Raw genomic sequence first — 19,764 nt, 5'->3', positions numbered from 1 at the left:
ACTTCAATAAAAAGCTGAAAAAAGAACTCCCTCAGGAGTCTTTCACAGACTCGTACTGGCCATCGACTAGCTAGGACGTGGCAAAAGTTTGGCGTCGGGGGTGGGGAAGTGTTCCTTCAGGTCCTTTCAGCAGAAACATGGAGTTTAAAAATCCCGGGTAAATTTAATTTCCTGCAGTGGAAAAGGGGATTTTCTCTGCTTGATGAGGGGGAGAAATGATGAGATATTGTTTCTAATATTAGCTGGTATAATATTCAACCCAATGGCTCCTCTGAACGGCTGCTTATGCAGGTCAACAGAAAGCTGCTCCAACAGGAGAGGATGAGTTTGGAAACCATGAGCTCTCCAAACAAATGCAACATTTTGGGGGGGGGGGGTTACAGAAGCCCTAACAGATTCTAAAAGTGTTCAACCTTCTCTGTCGGACAGGCTTCCCATAATTTTTGCAAATATATGTACTGTACAGCGCCAGATTGATGTTATTTAACAAATAACCTCTATCCTACCAGGGATTTTGAAAGGCCCATCTGGACCCTGGTGCATGTTTTTGCATAAAAAGGGGGGGGTCAAATGCCTCATATCATTGTCCAGAATCTTTCAGGTCCGACAGTCCTCATTAGGACCGGAGCGGCCTTTCAGACCAGAGGTGAACATAACACGAGGAGCCTTCACAGACATTTATATGGGCAGCCTTGCCCTGCTATTAGCATACCTAATCAAATCTCGCTCCAGTGACGCAGCCAAGTGAAACTGAAGCACTGGATGAGGGGCGCCAAAGAGGGCGGGGTCATCCCGCTAAGGTGCCGCTCCCTGTCGCGTTTCCCGCTAACGCAGCTCAAAACCTGCGCCAACTGCATGAGTTGTGCCATTCCTCCTCTCGAGCTTCACTCTCGAGCACTTCAAAGTTTTTTGGAAGCTCTTTTCTACTTACAAGCTTGCAGGGGCCACACGTCACCCCCGTCTCTGCAGGACCACAGACTATATATACAACCTGGATAGTGTGTCATGTGGACTCGGGTTCTGCCCACCCAGAGTTTGAAGTGTACGCATGTGTGTCCTCGTATCGGCTGCATATTGAGGACCAATATCATTCTACCGTTTCTACCAGCAAAGCGAGGACACTTCTGTGACCTGGGGCCATTTTGGCTGGTTTCCCACCACTTCGAAGGACCGTTTTAGGGTTAACACGCGGTTTTAAGGCAGAGGTTAGAGAGTTAGGGGTAGGGGGTCAGTGCGGATGGTTAGGGTTAATTATAGGCTCTTTATGGTTCTGGGGGAGATGGGGTTTGTCCTCTTTCCTCCTGTCGTCTGGTTCCCTGCACGACCTCCCAAATTTAGATCCAAACAAGAGAAGAGGGCCAACATTTGTCGCGGATCGATGTGGGGCCAGGAAGGTGGAGGTGGGTCGAGGAGCTCACGGTCCTGAGGTCAGAGGTGGAGATGTGAAGGAGAGGGCAGAGGAGCATGGGCTGGGGGGGGGCACAGTTGGAATCTGAGGATAAGGTTTCTCGCCCACCGCAGCAAACTGCATTACGATGCGTTCTGGCCTAATTATAGATGAGTGGGATGTGGGGGGGGGGGGGGCTGGATGTTTGGCAGACGGCTCCAGAGTCACGCTGCGAAGGGGTGAAAATGGTGGATGTCAGCTTTGAGAGCGGGCAAACAAAAGAGAGGCGGTTACTGTTGCACGCCATAATCAGGAGCAGCACAGGTAAACACCCCCCCCCCCCCCCCAATGATGAGCAGACGCAGCAGGTGTTCCAAAAAATGCAGCATTTATAGGCAGGACAAATGTGATGGATGCATATAAGGCAAATAAAGTGAGCTGGCAGGACACAGGCTAAATATACAGTCATCGTTTCCACTTAGCTTATTTACAAAGACGAGCTCAACACAATTCTGAAATATACAAAAGAGCCTTTTCGGCTTCTCCCAGCTGGTTGAGGATCCGGTTTCACTTCAGCCCTTCAGAAATGACCTGGGCGGCTGCGTTGAGCAGGTAGCAACTCCCAGCATGACAGTCCCATCCTCCATCCTCCCTTCCAGGAAAACCTCAGCTTCCCTAAGCACCAAATCACCAAACCAAATCTTTTTTTTTTTTTTTTTACTCAACACATACAAATGTGTGTGTGTTCTGCTGGCAGAAAGATTCTATTCATCCTATGATTGTATAACTATCAGACTTATTTATGACACAAATATATATATAGAAAACTAAAAATGATCCACTGTTAGGATCCACTGTTATTTAAAAATAATGAGGGGTGCATTCAAGTGCTAGGTGGCGCTGTTCTTGTGCGGCAGGCATTTCTGCCAGGGGCTGAAGGGGAGGGAGAGGAGGATGAAGAGGAATCCGCCGAGCATTAGAATTCCTCCAGCCGAGCCCACGCAGGCCACAGACCAGGAGAGCTGGTGGTGCACGGGGACGGAGTGGTCAGTGGACAGCAGGGCCAGGACGGACTGGTGGAAGACCAGGACAGACAGGAGGACCAGCACACCTGCACACAGGGCCCAGAGTCATGCAGAGGAGGCTGCAGCACTGCATGCTGGGAGTTCCTACCTGACAGAATGAAGCAGAAGGAGGCCGGTTTAAGGAAGAAGGCCACGCCTTTATTCAGCGCCATGGCGATGCAGATGGAGCCCATCGCCATCATGGTCAGGCTCAGAAGCGCCAGAATGGCTGCGGCTAAATTCAGAGCTGCGGGAGATATGCGGAGAAACATTCAAACGTTTATTTGGCAGAATCACAGATTCAACCCAACTTTATTTACACAGCGTGTGTTACAATCAAGGCTGTCGCTATGGCAACCCGAAGGAAACAGCGGCAGAAACTTCCTTTTAACAGGAGGAAATAGGAGCAGACTCATTTGGGGTGGTGGAGGAGGTGGAGGAGATCATTAACGTCCCCTCTTAGCTGCACACGTTTGCATGCTAACGTACGACAGCAAACAAACGCGCTAGTGTTGGACAACGTGTAAATTCTTCAGCGCCAAACACAAACAAACAAAACAAACAATAACTCTGCACACTTGCTGATAAAAGAGCGGACAGATAAACACATTGACCAACATGTGTATTTACCATATTTGCTGGAGGTTTATGCCCGGGTGACATTAATAAAAACCACGACTGCCTCTTGGTACAAGGAAGACCGTATCAACATATGCAGCAAACTCTGCTCAGCCGGCTCGGCCGTAATATCAGCACATAAATCAGCCTGATGGATGACTTGTTTTGGAGGCAGCTGAGGTAAACGAGCTGAAACGCACTAAAGCCACCGGCGTGGTCCCCGGAATGCTCAGGGAAGGTCTTTATTGATCATCCCTGCGCTCTGGGCATCAGCCTGAGCCAAAGAGTAGCGGAGAGAACGGCTCACTGTTATGGGTTGTCTTCTTGAATATGACTGCGTTCTCCCCAGAGGTGAAGAACTTGAAGTAGGTGCAGTTGGATTCTGCGGGAAGAGGAGAGAGATCACAGCGAGAGATGAAAGACAGTGGCGAGCGCGCGCACGTGCACGCGCGGGGCTGCTTTCTTTTTCCTGCTACAGCCTATATGCATGCATGCAGGGTCCTTACAGGCATTAGTCCTATTTATATCCACGCGTGGAGCATTAGCTGCAACACACAGCACTGCGCATATGGCGCTGCCAGAGAGGCGGTATAAGACTGAGGATGGGGGGGGGGGGCACTGGGTGAGAGGAGGAGGGGGGGGATGCAGGGAATATGCAGAAACGGGGAGGGCAAGCGGGGTGCAGCTGGGAGGGCGGCGAGGAGAGGCGAAGGGAGAGGTGGAACCACAGATGGAGGTGAGGGAGAGGAAACAGGGCTTGGTTAGTACTGCATCAGACATGCCCTCTCTCCCTTTCACTGTGTCCCCCATCCTCACCCCCCCTCCACCCCCACCCCCCCTCCCCCCTCCCCGCTATATTTAGACAAAAACTGTGAAGTAGTCAGATTCCACTCGGCTTCACAAGCGCATAGTGATGACTTTCAGCCGCCGAATGTTTCTGTGGCACAAGATGACCGAATGTTTGCACACACACACACACACACACACACACACGCACACACACACACTTTGGTCGGCTGTTGTCGACGGGGTGAGAAACAAAGCGTCAGACGGTGGCGGGAAAAAAAAAAGCCCGCGAGCCCAAACGTGCTCACCGACAGAGAGGCTCAGACGCACAAATGCGTCTGTTGGCGGGAACGCGCAGCGCATCGAGACGGAGGAATGAATGTGTTCTTTGACAGCAGGGGCGTTCTTGTACGTGGTGCCCAGCGAGCACCAAAATACTCCTCATTTCCAGGAAGTGAGGGCATTTTGGCGAGGGGTTAAGGTTGGGAGCTGGGTAATGCATTACGTCTATGAAAGTCCTCACAAAGATAGAAGTCCAAGGATGAGTGTGTGTGTAGCACACACGTGATTCACATTTCTCTGCATAAAGAAGAAGCTTTGCTCCACTTCGCATCAGACAGTCTCTCCGTGTTGCCTGTGTACCCCAAAGTCAGCAAATGAAAATGTACTGCTGGAATATTAGAAACATCAGGCTGCACACGCAGCCTTAGCGTTAGCCACGAAGCTTCCACGTTTTTTTTAATGATTGGGTTTGTACATTATCTATAGGATGACCTAGATACAAATACAGTATATATGCATGTATGCGCACTGCATCAAACACACAACTACACTTCCTCTCTTCCTTTGCAAGGCTGCCACGAACACAAGCACGTGGAAAATTAGCATTATGCAGTATGTACAGCAAAAAAAAAACAAAAAAAACTCAAGGAATGAAAATATATCTTTATGGAGTGAAGTCGCTGCCGCAGCGCCCTTCGCTCCCCTCTGGGCTCACATGAAAGATCTACAGATGTAAGCGTGCTCCCAGAGGGAACGCATCGTATTACTTATGCTCCCCTTCCTTCTGTTTTTCACATCAGTGGTGACGGCAAAGAGAAACTGCAGAGATTAGGAGCGCGTGTTTTGTTGAGACCTCACATAAATACCTATTAACCCTTTTTTCTATATGCGTTCCCTTCCATGCCGCTGTGGCGTGCAGGCGGTCCCGAGGTTTACCGGAGAGGCCGACGTGAGCGGACAGTTGGGGGAGAAACAGAAGGGAAGCGTGCCCTCCAGAAACCTCACCTGCTACACAGAACAGGGAGGAGGAGGAGGAGGATCGAGTCAGACAGACACGTGCAGCCTCGAGGTCTCACCTCCAGGAAGTTCAGCGGGGCCGCAGCTTGTCCTCTCTGGGTCCACGTCGGCCACCCATAGGGTGCGGATGCAGCCCTTCCACAGGCCATAATGGGCCATCTGACAGGTCTGGTTGCCACTGGAATTCTTGGGTTGGGCCAGCTCTGCCCAAAACTCCGTCCCCATGCCCAACACCGACAGGGTCACGCCAATGATCGACAAAAAGAAGGCCAGCTTGATCTTCCCCTCCAGGCTGTCACTCATCTTGTGGGTCCTCCTCTGGCCCCTTCCCCCTTTCATCGCACCCAAACCCCCGGCTTGGCCAGTCCCCGCTATGCCAATGTGACCCTCCTCATCCTGCTGCACGAAAAAATTCGACCACATGCTCGCCCCGACTGGCCGAGGCCAGAAAAAAAAAAGCAGAGTGAAGAAGAGGAAACTCTGGCTCGAAGATCAAAGCAGCAACAAGGGAGGAAGGTCGTCGACAGGAAAAAAAGGGAACTGCAGGTTAGGATGTTTAAAGCATATCAGGTGATGGATGGGTAAAATGGAGCCTGAGTGAGCCAGGTAAGAGTACGTAGGCTCGGCAGCTAGATTAGGCAGCGGCGTGCGCTGGAGCGGAGGCCAGATAAAGGAAGGAGACGATGAAACGTGCAGGAGAGGGGGGGCCAAGACCAGGACGGCCGCGGTCTGTTTTCCATCCACGCCTGTGAAACACAGAGATGGAGCAGAGATGAAAGAGCAGCCGGGCCTCCTTTTATCAACAGCGGAATATTTCGTTTCCAACCGCTTGATCGACGCCCGCGGTTATCGCTCCCCGGGGGCCGCGTGACGAGCGCTCGGCCAATAAATGAGCCACGTGGCGTTTGCCTGGACGGCCGGAGACACAAGTGGACTGGGTGAGTCGGCCTGGGCAGGGTATAACACCACAGCACCACAATGGACCACCCAGCTTGCCCCCCCCCCAACCATTTCCGAGTAGGTAGACTATCTCTGGCTCCCCCCAGATCCCTCCTTTATCTAAGGGGATAATGGGTGGACAGAAATACCTTGGCTCCTGCCTTCGGAGCTCCAGTAAAGGCTACAAACCTGCAGCCCCGACCGGTTCAAGCGTACAGTCGGAGAGGCAGCACCTCGGAACTGGACGCATGCGGGGGCGTCACTTTCCCACATGGCGTCTGCGAGAGGTGATAACTCATCCCTTAACCCTGTGACAAAGAGATGGGGGGGGGGGGTTGGCCCAGTTCGGACCGTGGCTCCAGTTGGCGGCTCGTTTAATGCAGAGGTTCGAATATAGGCGCAACTGTGTGCAAGATTGTGAACGATTTCCTTTCTTTGTCATCCAGCCGAAAGCAGCAAATGCTGAAACGTCACTTTGAGCTTTGGAATTTTAAGGACGAAAGAAGAGCTCTGTCACCCCGGAACTAACCAACGTGTTGCACAGAAAAACACACAACAGGAGGGGAGAATGGCAACATCCTGGTCATTAACACTGAGTTAATGAGATGATCATCAGCCAGAGAGGAACCACGTCAGGGCGACGCCGGTCAAACGCCCAGGAATCGTGCAGTCGTCCCCGTTTCAGACGTCCGGGCAGCGATGCAGCCGAACCACGACCCGTGATGGGGAACCAGGTCCGCCGTGGCGCCGAGCTGAAAGACACTTGAACGTAAAGAAGAGAGAGTCTGACCTGTTTGCCGGGTTCCCTTCAGCAGGAAGAGACGCTCGCAACTCAATAGAGAGGGAGAGCGCCGGAGGGGGAGTATAGAGGGGGGAGAGTGGGAGGGAGGTATGTCAGGGTTATGGAAAGTGAGTGTAACAGGGGGGGGGGGGGGGGGCACTGCAGCCTGGTTGGCTGTTGATGATTAAATGTGTTTGCACTGCTGCCTGCGAGAGCCGCCAGTGCAACTGGTGTCCGCGCACGCCGCCGCCGCTCGCACTGCAAACACGGCTGACATTGTAAACGAGGGGAGCCGAGGCGCTGCAGGGTGGCCGCCCGCATGACGAAGACCCGATCACCGGCCGGCCCCCCCGTCTGTACGTGCACGCGCAGGCGGGGGGTCTATTTTGGACGGCCACCTGTTAATGACATTAAGTAAGAGGCGAGAAGGAGGCCCGTGTTTACAGGAGAGGCCGAGACGCAGTCGGCTGCCCCGAAAATGAGCAGCGGAGAGGGGAAATATGAGAGGGAGCTGAGGGATTGGGGACGTTTTCTCAAGGGAGGGGGGCACGGTCATGTGTGGGGGCAGGTGCAAACACACTGGCAGTTAGGAGATTTAAATGAGAATCCATTCCTCGGGATCCGGGGAAACTTCAGGGCTTCGTTTTTTCCAGCGGCCCCAGCTCTGCTCGGATCCAGTGGCGCCGAAGAGAGGGAGAAACCAAAGCTAGAGGCTGGGGGGGGGCGGGGGGGGGGGGGGGGGGGGGGCAGAAGAGGGAGATCTGTAGAGAAAAGGGACGAAACAGGCTGCAGGCGGTGGGAGACGGATAAACACCCACAACATCCGGAGCGGTCAAAGCGTGCTGCTCTGCACTGCGGCCTGCTGCCGGACCTCCACATATCGGGTCTCTGACAGCTCCTTTAAACTCATGGGGTTCTCTCACTCACACACACACACACACACACACACACACACACACACACACACACACAAACGTGTCCCCTCTTTATCGTGATTCTACTACTGCTAATTCCAGGGGACATCTGCGTCCGTCCATCTGCGGGAGGCCATCAATAATCTACAACATGGGAGATGCTGTCAGCAGGGATGATGCACGCATGAAGACGCACACACGCACACACACGCACGTATGATCACGTGCCATGTGGATGGTCAGACACATTCGGGAGGATTTCTGAAGTTTCTTGTTCTCACCTGAAAACGGGGCGACTTTTACTGCCTGTTGGCTGCAGCCGAGCAACGCGGCGGTCACATGACGGCTAAAGGGAGCGGCTGAGCACGTGGACGAGGGGGCGAAAGTGACCCGCTGGAGCTGGAACGTTGGAGGGTATCGGCATTGTGATCTTTGGGTGTGGCGTGGATGTTGGTCCTACGGGAGCCGGTCTGGCGGTTCCAGGAAGGGTTGGTTTAATGCCAGAGAGGCGTCGCACAGCCGGTGTTGACGAGGCTGTGTGTGTGTGTGTGTGGGGGGGGGGGGGTCAGGAGGTGAGTTTATGGCCATGTGGACGTACTGCTGATGCTCTCCGCTCTTGTGCCGCGTTTCAGATGCAGGTCGTGCGCGTGCATCTGCTGCAGCCGTGCATCTTTCTGAATGAGGATCAATGAGGAGGCGCCGGCCAGAATGACAATGACCGTCTCTTACCCGCATCCACCACTAGAGGGGGGTGGTGAGTCCCCCCACCGAGCCTCTCTGCGGCACCAGACCGGTTCGTTTGGGCCTGATGTGGAGGAGAGGTCATCTCCTGTGGGGGACATGAGCGTTGCTGTTGCGTGTGCGCAGCCACCGCCCTTCCCAGGGGGGAAGACAGCAGTGTTGCATCAGCAGCCCCGATGCTGCCTTTTGTGCAGCGAGGTGCAGCAATGCAGAGGTGGGAAATATAGAGCCGGGAGGGGACAGCGAAGATGTTGCTGCTCCGAAAACGGTTCACAGCCTTTGTTAAATCACCGGTTTGGATCCTGCTCACTTCCGGTTTAATTCTATCATTTTATTTATACGGGAGTCAAATTTCAATGAGCAATAATAGGTCTATTTAAATTAGGGTACTAGGAAACACGTGCAAACCCCATTAGGATGTTTTGCTGCCACGTAGTAAATAATCTTAAAATGACAAATTACATAACTGGAAAAAGCGGCTTTCTGTCGGTGTTTAATGGCGCCACCACCTGGTCGTTAACCTCAACTACAACGTGAGGTTTGTTAAAACAGGAATGAAACTCGGGTTTTTTCCTTCAAAGTTGATGTGTGTGCGTAAAAAAAAAAGGAAGCAAAAATAGAACGTCGTGTAAATTCAGTTTTTAATCAACATTTGAAAACAACTTGGGCAAATGAAACAGTTTTTGCCTTTATGTGGGGTTTTTGAGGTTCATTCAATAAATCACATTTTCTCAGAATAAAAAAAAAAAAAAAATGAGACATTGATGCCAAGAAAGCAGGTGTAAGAAAGTAGTAAAATCCTAAAATATCAGGAATAAACCGGTCAGCAACCTCTGGTAAAGTGAAATCAGCCTGACAGATACGTGGTCCTCGGAGTCATGTGACCATGGTGGAGATGAGCAAAAAAAGCTGATTTTTTTTTTAAAAATTACTTTTGGGTTATTACCTTCTTCTCAGGTATCAGGTATGAAGTCACCAGTGTGGAACCGCTTCCAGTCTGAAGTACGACATGAGTCGTGGCTATTATTCATGTGTTTATTTGGTCTTGTCAAAGTGAGATGCTCCATCAAAAAACAACAAAAATAAAATCCAACACATCTAACAATCCAAATCTACTGAAAAACAAGAGTAATGAGAGTGAGCCGTGAACGTAGAGACGCCTTTCTGTGAGGGGGGCCAACCCAATTCCTCTCCTTTGAAAATTAGCGGGATATTAAGGCTTTTGGTAAGGAAGAGTGGAAACCACCAAGAACCAGACCAATGAAACGAATCGGCATTTATTTCATCCCCCACCTGAAACCACGGCGGGCCTCGACCGTTAAAAGCTGCGCACGGCGCCGTGTCGGGGAAGAGAGAAAGAAATTAAGAGACATCCAACATAGTTTGTGTTATTCTGTGGCCTGGATACAGAGTGAGATTACAGCTGAAGTCTGAAACTACACACAGTATTGGAACGATTACAGTTAACATTCATATAGAGTCCAATTAAACCACAGCTTCTCTCATCCTGAGGGGGGTTGAAATCGGATGAAAATGATGATATACGAAGGAGAAAAAAATAAAATAAAAGAGGAAAGACAGTCTTTCTAACGAGGGCACGACTGAAGGGGGTGTTACGGCTACTCAGACGGCTGAAAACAGAAGAATAATTCAATCATCTTTTCCTCCAAAACCTCACTCCAGGGTTCCATCCTTCCCCACCCAAATAGTCCAGTTAGATCCCCACCGAGGCTCCGTCCCACTAAAACAGGCTCCCTCCGTTTAAATACAACCCTTTAGAGTGTGGCGCCCCCCCCCCCCCCCCTCCCCGCTCAAAATGACATCCTGGTCTCACAGAGTATAAAAAAATGGTTGACCCCGACCTGGCCCTAGAATTACACACATTAGTCAAAATTCTTAACACCCCAACCCGCCCCAATGCCCCCCTCCCCCCACTGGACCCCCCCCACCCCCATTTCACATGATAACTTAACCAGATCTACTTGAAATAATCAATGGGGGCTGATCTGGACCTCATCCTAAGCTGCTCCCCCCCCTCCCCCCCTCTTCTTTTTCTCCTTTACCAGAAGTCCCGGCGGTGATACGCGTCTGGGTCGCAGTACTTGGTCACCACCACCCTGTTGGCGAACTTCCTCCCCGTCAGGCCCTGCATGGCCTTCTGGGAGTCGAAGACGGACATGAACTCCACAAAGATCTGAAAGGGGATTGAAAACAAACAAGCGCGTTACTCGGCGTGCTCCTCCCGCCGCCGTTTCCCCCCCCCCCCCGGGAGCGGCGCTCGGTACCTTCCCGGTGCCGGGCACCTCCAGGCCGTCCACGGGTCGGGGGATCTCGATGCTCTTCACTTGGCCGTATTTGCCGCACTCGTCCCGGACGTCCTCCACGATCTCCTCGTACTCCTCGTCGTCGAGGAGCTCCTCCGGCGCCACCATGTTCATCAGGCACAGCACCTCAGTGGGAACGCCGCCCATCTGGGTGACGGAGCTGTTCAGACCCGGGACCTGCAGCGTCACCGGGGTCTGGTTTATACTCGTCTGGAAGGACGGACAGAAGGGCTCAGAGCAGCAAGTGTGTTACATGGAAACAGATATCAAGTGAAACATCGGAGCCACGTGTTTATACTGTCGGTAAATTAAGGGCTTATGTGATTTCAGAGCCGCGCTGTGAATGTTTGTGTTGCCAGAACCGGTCCAACACGCGGGGAAGTGGTGACAGTTCCTGACCCACGAGGCGAGAAGCTCAGCCGTGATCGTCTTACAGGAGACATTGTTGGAAATGGATGAAGTGAAGATGCTTTTGATGTGCTGATGAGATCATCCGAGCTGTAACGTTAGCAAACACGTGCTTGACGCGCGTCTCGGGAGCGAGACCGAGCGTGAAGAGATTAGCAGATAAATAGTTGGTCGGGAACGCCGTCGGCGTGTCTTTCTTCTTAGCAGCTCTGCAGCAGGATCAGAGACGGTGTCCGGGCCCCCGCCGCCGTCCCCGGTCCCCCACCCCCCCCCTGGACACTCACCAGGGTGGCGTTCTTGGATCCCACGCTGGCTCTCTGCACCAGCAGCTTCTTGTCTCCCAGCTGCATTCCGTTCAGCCCGGCGATGGCCTGGAACAACACCGGGATCGTGTTTACCTCCGACAACAACGTCACCGTCAGAGTAAACGTCGAGACTCACCTGGTCGTTGAGGTTGACGTCCACGTACTCGCAGAAGGCGTAACCCTTGGACAGGCCCGTGGCGCTGTCCTTCACCAGGTTGAAGGCCTTGAGGGGCCCGAAAGAGGTCAGCAGCTCTTTCACCTGCCACACAAAACAAAAGAATGACACGACTCTCCAAACATCCCACCTGACGACCGAGGCCCCCGATTCTTCTCAGCCGTAGGAAGCAGCCGTTTACAGCAGGGGAGGGGGGGAGGGAAACGTCAAGGTTAAACAGCCTCAGAGCAACAGAGCGCCGCCGCTCATTAATGCAGGAATATCAACCTGGTCATCGTTCAGGTAATTCGGCAAACCGCCGATGAAGAGCTTGTGAGCCGAGTCCGGCACCACCGTGGACACCACCCCTACAGAAGCAGCACAGAGAAGATCACACATGGTGGAGAAGGGAAACAGGTTAATGGAGCGGCTGATTGACAAATGAAGTCTTGTGAATGATGTCACAAGTACTAAAAAAAGTTAAAAACCATGAACTGTCGTTGTACCAGGCACATAGACACTGGGATTCTCGCTCATGCCAGGCAGCGGCTGGTAATCGTGGGGACGGCGGATCTTCAGGCTCTGGCCTTGAAAGATGATGCCGTCAAATGCCATTGCCTGTGTTGTTTCATCCACTGAACGAAACTGCACACACACACACACACGCGCGCACACACACACACACGCACAGACACACGTGTAAATGACGCGCGTTCCTCTAACGGGGGCAGAAAGGACGACGCGTTCTCACCTCAAGGAAGGCAAAGTTCTTATCCTGGTTGATCTGAACTGCAAGAACAGGGTTCCCAGGTGCCTGCGTGAGCCCCCCCAGACGCATCTGGGCATTGAAGAAGTCCATCATGGACTCCTGCGCACGAGAGAAGCGTGAGTTGTGGCGAAGATCACCGCCGACGCGTCCCACCGACCCCCCCCCAGGTTGATGCTGCTCACCTCTGTGATGCCAAAGGGGATGTTGCCCACGTAGAGGCGACGGGCCTGGCGGGTCATCTGGCTCCCCACCACAGGCACGGGGGTGGGGGTCACCGCTAGGCCGTCTGGAGTCATGGTGGGGAGGAGGGCTGTGGCTGGGATCTGGCCTGCAGCTGGAGACGCACAACAGGAGTCAGCATTCGTTTAAAGGCGGACGAGCTCGTGATCGGGGGGGGCGACGCGGTGTCGGAGAAGAACGTTCAAATAACCAGAGCGCGCCCCGAGAGGGAAGCCTACGCTGCCCCCTGCTGGGCGCGTCACTAATGGACGACGACGCCGGAGTCACGTGACACTCGCGGAGGTTTGGCCTCAGCTCCACCGAAGGCGCCGAGACCCGACACGCGTGCGTCTCTAAATGGTAACCGGGTTCTAGAGAAACCACTTGGTCGCGTATTTAAACCCGCTTTGGTACCTTGCATGGCTTTGTACTGCATTGGAGTGATGTGTTCAAAGCCCGGTGGGGGGACGTCCCAGTACTTCTTCACCTTCTTCTTCTTCTCACGGTGAGGAGAGCGACTGTGGGGGGGGTGGGGGGGACAAACAGATGTAACACACCGCATCAAAGCTTCCTTCATATTCAAAAGTAAACAACTAAATACACATTAGGGGTCACAAAAACAGATTAATATTACGTTTCTCGTACTTTGTTCTGTATTTAAATGTTAAAAAAAGGGGGATCTGTGGAGCCGTGGATGTAAAAACAGCCCGTTTCTTTGGCTGCGTGTGAATATTTCAGGTCTTCTGAAGAGAGAGCAGAGCAGCCCTGGTTTAGCTTCAGCCAGGATAGCGAGCGTGCACATCTGGGCCAAACGGCACACAAACTCTTCCCAGTACCGATGCGCCAATGCAATAGTTTCATTTCTTTTCTCGAGGGTTGTTACAGCTACACACGACTGCGTCACTCGGCTCGACTTTGTGTCCGTTTGCTTCATTACCTTCCGGCGTTGTCCTGGGGGTAGTTGGATGGCGAGCTGAAACGACATTGGCAGGGGTTCACTCTCCAAAATCAGCCAAATTTACCAACATTTCCCGTTCACACGTTTAGCAGATGATTCTACATCATTTCTGTGGCGCCCTGAGGAGTCACGCCAGAGCTACACGGAGGCGTTTAGCTGTGGCCATTTGAAACAGGGGGTCTGATAACATTGTTCGAGTGAGGGACAGGCTAAATTTAGGCGCCAGGTTCGACGTGCGTCTTCGCCGTGTCACATGACGGCGCGGCCGTGCACGTAAAGACCCACCTGCGTCTGTGTCGGCGCTCCTTGCTGTCCCCACGGCGATCTCTGCTGCGTCTGTCTCGGTCTCTGCTCCTCCTCTTCCTCTCTCTGCTCCGGCTGCGAGAGGAGGAACGGCGGTGGTGGCGGTTCTCTTTGTCCCTTTCCGCTGCAACAATTGGAACCATTAATAACTTAAAGGGAAACGGTGAATGGAAATGTGAAATAACGACTGGCCTTCAAAGTTTGCAAATGTGGGTGAAACTACTGGAAACGCTGCTTCGAATAAAGATAAAATCAGGATTTTATCAACTTTATAAAGTAAAAAACCCAGTCAGTGTGGCTTGAAATCAGGTACAAATACTGGTCGTGTTCAGATTCACTTTTGTGATTGTTCACATAAAGAGGAGAATAAAATGATGAGAATTGTTGCAACTTAAGGAGAGATTGATATTGAATCAGTGGCATCATTCGTGCTACATTTAAATAGATTTTATTGTTAAAATTAACGCTATGATAAAATCAATATGATAAAATCAATCATCGTGGCTTGAAATCTGTCTGAACAGATACTGTGTGCAAGAGTTACGTCTCCCCAATTAAAGTATACATTTAGGAGCATATATTCATGAAGGGCTAATGCCAATGAGAGCTAGGTGTCACGGCTATTGCATTAACTTCATTTAGGGTGTCATTTAATTGTGCAAAGGAGCAATTAAAAGCGTGGATCTCACAGAAACGACACGCTGCAATCACGCAAATCGCCCAGCTTAATGGACGTGGACGAGCACTTCGACACGATTGCACGACAAACGCCGCCGACTTAAACCACAGCGTCCTGATTAGCACAAGCCCGTGGGCTACGGACGTAGCATGCGCCAGTAAATAGACGTATCCCAACCTAACTTAGGAATTGCGACAATTTATACAAGCGTACACTGAACGTTTTTGCCGTCGGTTCATTTACCTTGTTTGTTTTCAGATAGTTGTCTCTCGAATTCGTCATAATCCGACATCTTTGTGAGTAGAGGAGTGCTACTCTTTCAGCGACGGCGTTGTTCAGGAGGCGACGGCTAGCTTAAGCTAGCTGAAAGTGAACAGTTTTCAAAAACAATTGCTTCGATGCGGAACCTCAAATACTTTTGCGCAAAGCAGCTCCGAATTTCACGAAACAATTACTAAATAATTAAAACGTGGACATGGATCGGTTGTGGGGTGTTCATTTACACCGAAACAGAAATTCACTGGAAAAAAGAAAACGTGTTCGCATGTGTTAGCCTGCTAACATTAGCTAACTAGCATGTAGCAAAGTCCAGAAGAATGGGCCCGCTTCTCCACACACTGGTATGGAGCTTGGTAGCTAACGCTAGTTAGCTACTGCAAAATCCTAATGAATTAAGACTTTTTTCGAAAACCAAATGAAAATACCAAAAGGCCGCCCTTCCGTAACGCCCGATCACTCGACTACATAGGTCAAACGTACACGTTATAATATTTTAAGGACGAGCGAAAACAACGATTTCGGTGTGCCCGCTTTTTTGCTCGGTCTCCCAGGTTTCCCGTGACACCGGAAGTTGATATGCAACAAGCTTCCGGTCTGCTTCACGGGCGAAGGATGGGGAAATAAAGCCAATAAAAGAATAAAATAATTAAAATGAAATTGAATGTTTATTGTCTTTGCACCGCGCGTATTTTAAATGGCACATTCTGTCTCAGCGTATAAATGTGTCCTTTATATTCTCTAGGTTTCACCTAAAATACTCTAAAAAGCTCCAAATTATGTTTTTACTTTTCTGTAGAACAAAAAAAAAAAACGTTTTAATTTTGTCATTGTTACCTTTTAACCTAAAAGGGGATAAAAAGTGATTTTTTCTGTCAGGAAAACAAATGGCGGTTTCATCGCGAATGATCTTTGACATAAAAACAATGATTCTGCTCAACAACAGATGTTTTTGTTGTTTTTGGCTCCATTTACAACATAAATAGCTCTACTATGTTTTAACCAGGAAGGTTGTTACCTGGTTAAATACCCGGTTAAGGCTATATTAAGGATAATATAGCTGATTTAAATCTGAAATGCAGAACATAAACCGGTGATTGGGTTAATTCACTTATTTTCCCGACTTACATTACTCTGTTTTTATATTGCAAAATTAGTGACAGTTTTTTTGTGGACGCTTTTAAATGGTTGGTTATGATTAACCAGTTTATATACCTGAGGCGCGTTTTTCTCTCACTTTCCAAACTGCGGATCTAGTTTGCATGTGTGAAATGGTGAATATGGAAATAGACAAATCTTCAAAACCAAGGTTACACGGCGAGTGAACCCTAGATGATGCAGTTTCAAATACTGCATAGTTTATTCATGCGGTAAAATAATAACGTAATTAATGCCCTATTTTAGAGGCTTCTTTGGTCTGAACACGTTTGACAAAGTTAGTTTAACGCGCGTGTTCGTGTGCAGAGTAAAAGTAAAGGAGTTGAAACGTAACTTTGGGACACGCAGGTGGTCAACAGCGCCATCATCTGTCAACACGGGGTACTGCAGCACCTTCCAGCGGCCGCGCTGTCTCTTGCACAGTACGTGCACAGTACGTGCATGAGGTGCCGCGATGTCGATAGGAGCATCACAATCTTTAAGAGTGCAGAATTTCCTTGTAGATAAATGGACCAATGCGGTGTTCAGCCAGAACTGAGCTTCCCCTCTTCAGAACATCAGCAGGTTCCGTGTGCAAACATCAGGTGCATTTAATGATGCTGTTTTTCATAGAACCACAATATTTACAAAAATCCACATTACAAATACTAATGCCACGGCGACCCCTAGATTAGGTTGATTAGATGAGCGTGGAGACGAGAGGCGTCGACTCACCGACGTTAACTGCAGATATGCCACTTACAAATAGTTCATATTTATAAAATAAAACTGGTGCAACCTTTGGTGAAAGGATGCAAGACGCTTCAAGTCTCTGCCTGCCCCAGTTCAAACAGCAGAGACGGAAGGAAAACAAAAAGAATTCAAGTTATTGCACAAGAAAAGAACCCACAACTGCTGCTTGTCTCCCGCGTGGAGATTATAAACGGCAGTGAGGCGGGTGGAAAGTAAAAAAAATAAAAAGGGTCAAAACCCCAACAAAGTCAGTTCCGAGGGTTCTTTCTCAGCGTGTGGTCATGTGAGAGCTATAGGTTACAGAGTAATGCCAAAACACACTGGCTTGCTGCTCCACCAGCACCAGTGATGTCAAACTTTCTCCCCGTTCTCCAGAATTCCTCCTCCAGCGTGTCGCCTGTGTTTGGGGGGGGGTTCGTGTGTTAAACTAGCAGCAGGATTCAACGTGACACTGTCCGGGACGGGGACGCTGCGCTGGAACGGCTCCTCCTCCATCTGGTCGGGGCTCGTGGGTGACTTGTCCAGAGACAGAACCCCCCCCCCCTCAGTGTCTGAACCTGTAGGAGATGGGCAGCAGCAGGTTGTTCTTCTTCAGCGCCTGCACCCTGCTGAGCGTCTCCTCGTCCAGAGCCGTGTAGCATCGCCGCGCGTAGTCCAGCAGCTTCTCCTTGGACGGGTCGAACTCCCCGACCTCCGCCACCTTCTCCGGGGCGACCAGCAGCAGCTCGGCGATGGGCGTGGTGGAGGCCACCGTGTTGCGGTCCACCCCGTGGATCTGAAAGGCCTTCGACATGTTTTTCAGGCGCTGGTACGTGAGGAGGATCTTCTTGTAGCGCAGCAGCACGCCAGCAGCATCTTTCACTGTGGAGACGGGGGGGAAATATCGTCACTACAGGGATGGTTGTTAAAAAAACAAGCCACTTTAAACAGGTCCCACCTCTCTGTCGCTCCCTCGGGGCTCGATAGAGCCGCCGTCTCTTCACTGGTGGTCTGTTGCTGTTAATGGTGACGTCGGACAGAACGTCTTCGCCTGATATCAGCTCCTCCTCATCGAGGTAGGCGTCCTGCTCCAGGTATTCCCCAGATTCTCCCACGAGCGACAGCGGTTCGGCTAAAAGGAAGGAAACGCGCGCTTCAGCTCCAGTTTTAGTGAAACGCAGCTGTGGGTGACCTGTGTTACCTGGACCCACGCTGCCATGTCCGCTCATCTCACTCATGGACGACCTCTGGCCGCTGCCGCCGCCGCCGCCGCCGGCCGAGGCGCCGTGACCGTGGCCTTGCAAGAGGCTCTGGGACTGTGCAGAGTTGAACAGGGCATTAATAGAGACCAGCTGACTGGTTAGTTGACTGGGGACGTGGCTTTTGGGGGGGGTCATGGTCGGAGGGCCGGGCCGTCGCTGGATAAACGGACGGGACGAAAAATGCTGCGAGTTCGACTTCTGCTGCTCTATAAAGAGAAAAAAGACATTTATTGGAGGAGCTGTTATTTACGGGCTGAAAGGGGCAGTCAAACGTTTTTTACAGACCAGCAGGACGCTCATCCTCCCGTCTTGCCCTCCAAGTGAACCGTCTGGGCTCATAACCTACAGAGGGAAATACCAGCAGAGTTTCTTTGGCACTCTTCCACTTTAGAGAAAGGAAAATCTCTAAAGATGTGTTCTCCCTCCTCACCGTTACTGTACTGGCTCTGACCCGGCTCCTGTCCGTGGCTCTTGGTGGAGAAAATGAAACGGTCCAGCTGGCAGCGCAGGAAGTCCCTCTCCTCCTCCAAGTCCTCGATTCTTTTCTGCAGCCACGAGTTCTTCTCCAGAGAGATCTGCAGCTGGGTCCGCAGGTTGGTGATCACCATGTACGAGTTGTTGATAGGCGACGGGCCAGCAGATGAGGAGGCCTCTTTATGTGACGGGGTCATGTGGGCGACAATGAGGCAGAAAATGAAGAAAGTCTGCTCAAAAACACATTTTTTATGCGCTAAAGGCATTTTGGTTCCTCCAGTAATGTGAAAAACAACAACTCCAAAACAATCCTTGTGTCCCATCATAACATACTTTGATGCATTATGATTTATCATTATTTCTGTGAAGGCCTGCGTGAATAACGAGTTTCTACATTTATATTAAGACTTACCATCAAAATTCTGATCGTTCTGGGTAAAAAATCCCTGTTGCTCAAAACTGTTCTCTTCATAAGGGATGGCAATCTCATAGGTGTCCTCGTTTTTCAGACCTAGGTCAAAGCATTCCGTTACCTAGTTGTAGTTAACTAGTTGTAGTTAAACAGACAGGTGAAGCCATACTCTGCAGGTGGATGGAGCCGCCGTGGCTCTTGGATGTTGAGGCAGCATCGGTCCTATTCCCGTCCTCCATCTCACTCTCCAAACCACTTAAAGAATGCCAGTTTATAACACATGTGTAAGAATGTTTCCTTCCACGTTAAACAACTGACTCCAAAGATGGGCGTGCTGCATAAACGCTCATCTATACTCTATTACAGTCATCATGGGGGTCCATCGTATTTTATGGAAAACGTAAGCGACCCTATTGTGAATGTGTTGTTTATTAAAACAGAGCAACAAAACTGATTATGTTAGTCAAATGTTTACGTTTGTAACGCCGTGGGGAAGGGTTATTATTAGTTAGCTCCGCCGCAATTAGCCTGGCATAATGTTAGCAAGAATTGAACTGCGACAAAAACATTAAACCTCAATCCTTTTTGTACGATCGGTGTTTATTGGCATTTTATGGACAATAGTCTACTTTGCCTCTACCGATAACTCGTAAATACAGATCTTTACATACCAGCTTGCGTTTGTAATAACTCAATCGGATACATGTAATAAGACGTTATTACTCTGTCATATCTCCATTCTTTAGTCCGACCGCTAGCTAACAAGCTAACAATAACAATTACGGTCTTATTTCCCCCCACTGCTGACGTCATTTCCGGACGA

General features: G+C 50.6%; 3 protein-coding genes across 7 annotated transcripts; all 3 read right to left on the bottom strand.

Annotated features, from left to right (window-relative positions):
- Nucleotides 1-1,758: 1,758 nt before the first annotated feature.
- On the bottom strand, nucleotides 1,759-8,316 carry cacng6b (calcium channel, voltage-dependent, gamma subunit 6b). 3 transcript variants are annotated; one of them, XM_029839409.1, is made up of 6 exons: nucleotides 6,884-7,005; nucleotides 5,746-5,900; nucleotides 5,214-5,591; nucleotides 3,377-3,451; nucleotides 2,561-2,698; nucleotides 1,759-2,498 (listed from the first exon to the last, which is right to left on the bottom strand). In XM_029839409.1, exons 3-6 carry the CDS (start codon nucleotides 5,575-5,577, stop codon nucleotides 2,278-2,280), a joined length of 798 nt encoding a protein of 265 aa, XP_029695269.1. In that variant the 5' UTR covers nucleotides 5,578-5,591; nucleotides 5,746-5,900; nucleotides 6,884-7,005; the 3' UTR covers nucleotides 1,759-2,277. The 3 variants fall into 3 exon arrangements, with proteins under 3 accessions (XP_029695269.1, XP_029695270.1, XP_029695271.1); XM_029839410.1 differs by having other exon boundaries at nucleotides 5,214-5,594; nucleotides 5,749-5,900; XM_029839411.1 differs by lacking the exon at nucleotides 6,884-7,005 and adding an exon at nucleotides 8,070-8,316 and having other exon boundaries at nucleotides 5,214-5,900.
- A 2,271-nt stretch (nucleotides 8,317-10,587) lies between these two features.
- On the bottom strand, nucleotides 10,588-15,508 carry u2af2a (U2 small nuclear RNA auxiliary factor 2a). 2 transcript variants are annotated; one of them, XM_029838989.1, is made up of 12 exons: nucleotides 14,892-15,508; nucleotides 13,952-14,093; nucleotides 13,646-13,681; nucleotides 13,123-13,226; nucleotides 12,672-12,823; nucleotides 12,472-12,588; nucleotides 12,209-12,365; nucleotides 12,009-12,088; nucleotides 11,703-11,825; nucleotides 11,546-11,632; nucleotides 10,815-11,063; nucleotides 10,588-10,723 (listed from the first exon to the last, which is right to left on the bottom strand). In XM_029838989.1, exons 1-12 carry the CDS (start codon nucleotides 14,938-14,940, stop codon nucleotides 10,589-10,591), a joined length of 1,431 nt encoding a protein of 476 aa, XP_029694849.1. In that variant the 5' UTR covers nucleotides 14,941-15,508; the 3' UTR covers nucleotide 10,588. The 2 variants fall into 2 exon arrangements, with proteins under 2 accessions (XP_029694849.1, XP_029694850.1); XM_029838990.1 differs by having other exon boundaries at nucleotides 12,227-12,365.
- Nucleotides 15,509-16,649: 1,141 nt separating this feature from the next.
- Nucleotides 16,650-19,741, bottom strand: ccdc106a (coiled-coil domain containing 106a). 2 transcript variants are annotated; one of them, XM_003966243.3, is made up of 8 exons: nucleotides 19,613-19,741; nucleotides 19,111-19,196; nucleotides 18,942-19,040; nucleotides 18,486-18,707; nucleotides 18,341-18,397; nucleotides 17,995-18,261; nucleotides 17,752-17,925; nucleotides 16,650-17,675 (listed from the first exon to the last, which is right to left on the bottom strand). In XM_003966243.3, the coding sequence occupies exons 2-8, from the start codon at nucleotides 19,178-19,180 to the stop codon at nucleotides 17,359-17,361; spliced, it is 1,206 nt and encodes a 401-aa protein (XP_003966292.1). In that variant the 5' UTR covers nucleotides 19,181-19,196; nucleotides 19,613-19,741; the 3' UTR covers nucleotides 16,650-17,358. The 2 variants fall into 2 exon arrangements, with proteins under 2 accessions (XP_003966292.1, XP_029694684.1); XM_029838824.1 differs by lacking the exon at nucleotides 19,613-19,741 and having other exon boundaries at nucleotides 19,111-19,604.
- Between the last annotated feature and the right edge of the window lie 23 nt (nucleotides 19,742-19,764).

This window comes from Takifugu rubripes, chromosome 7, assembly GCF_901000725.2.
Source record: "Takifugu rubripes chromosome 7, fTakRub1.2, whole genome shotgun sequence".
Classification (NCBI taxonomy): domain Eukaryota; kingdom Metazoa; phylum Chordata; class Actinopteri; order Tetraodontiformes; family Tetraodontidae; genus Takifugu; species Takifugu rubripes.
The sequence above is the reverse complement of the archived record's forward strand: the minus strand, read 5'-3'. Positions and strand labels throughout refer to the sequence as shown.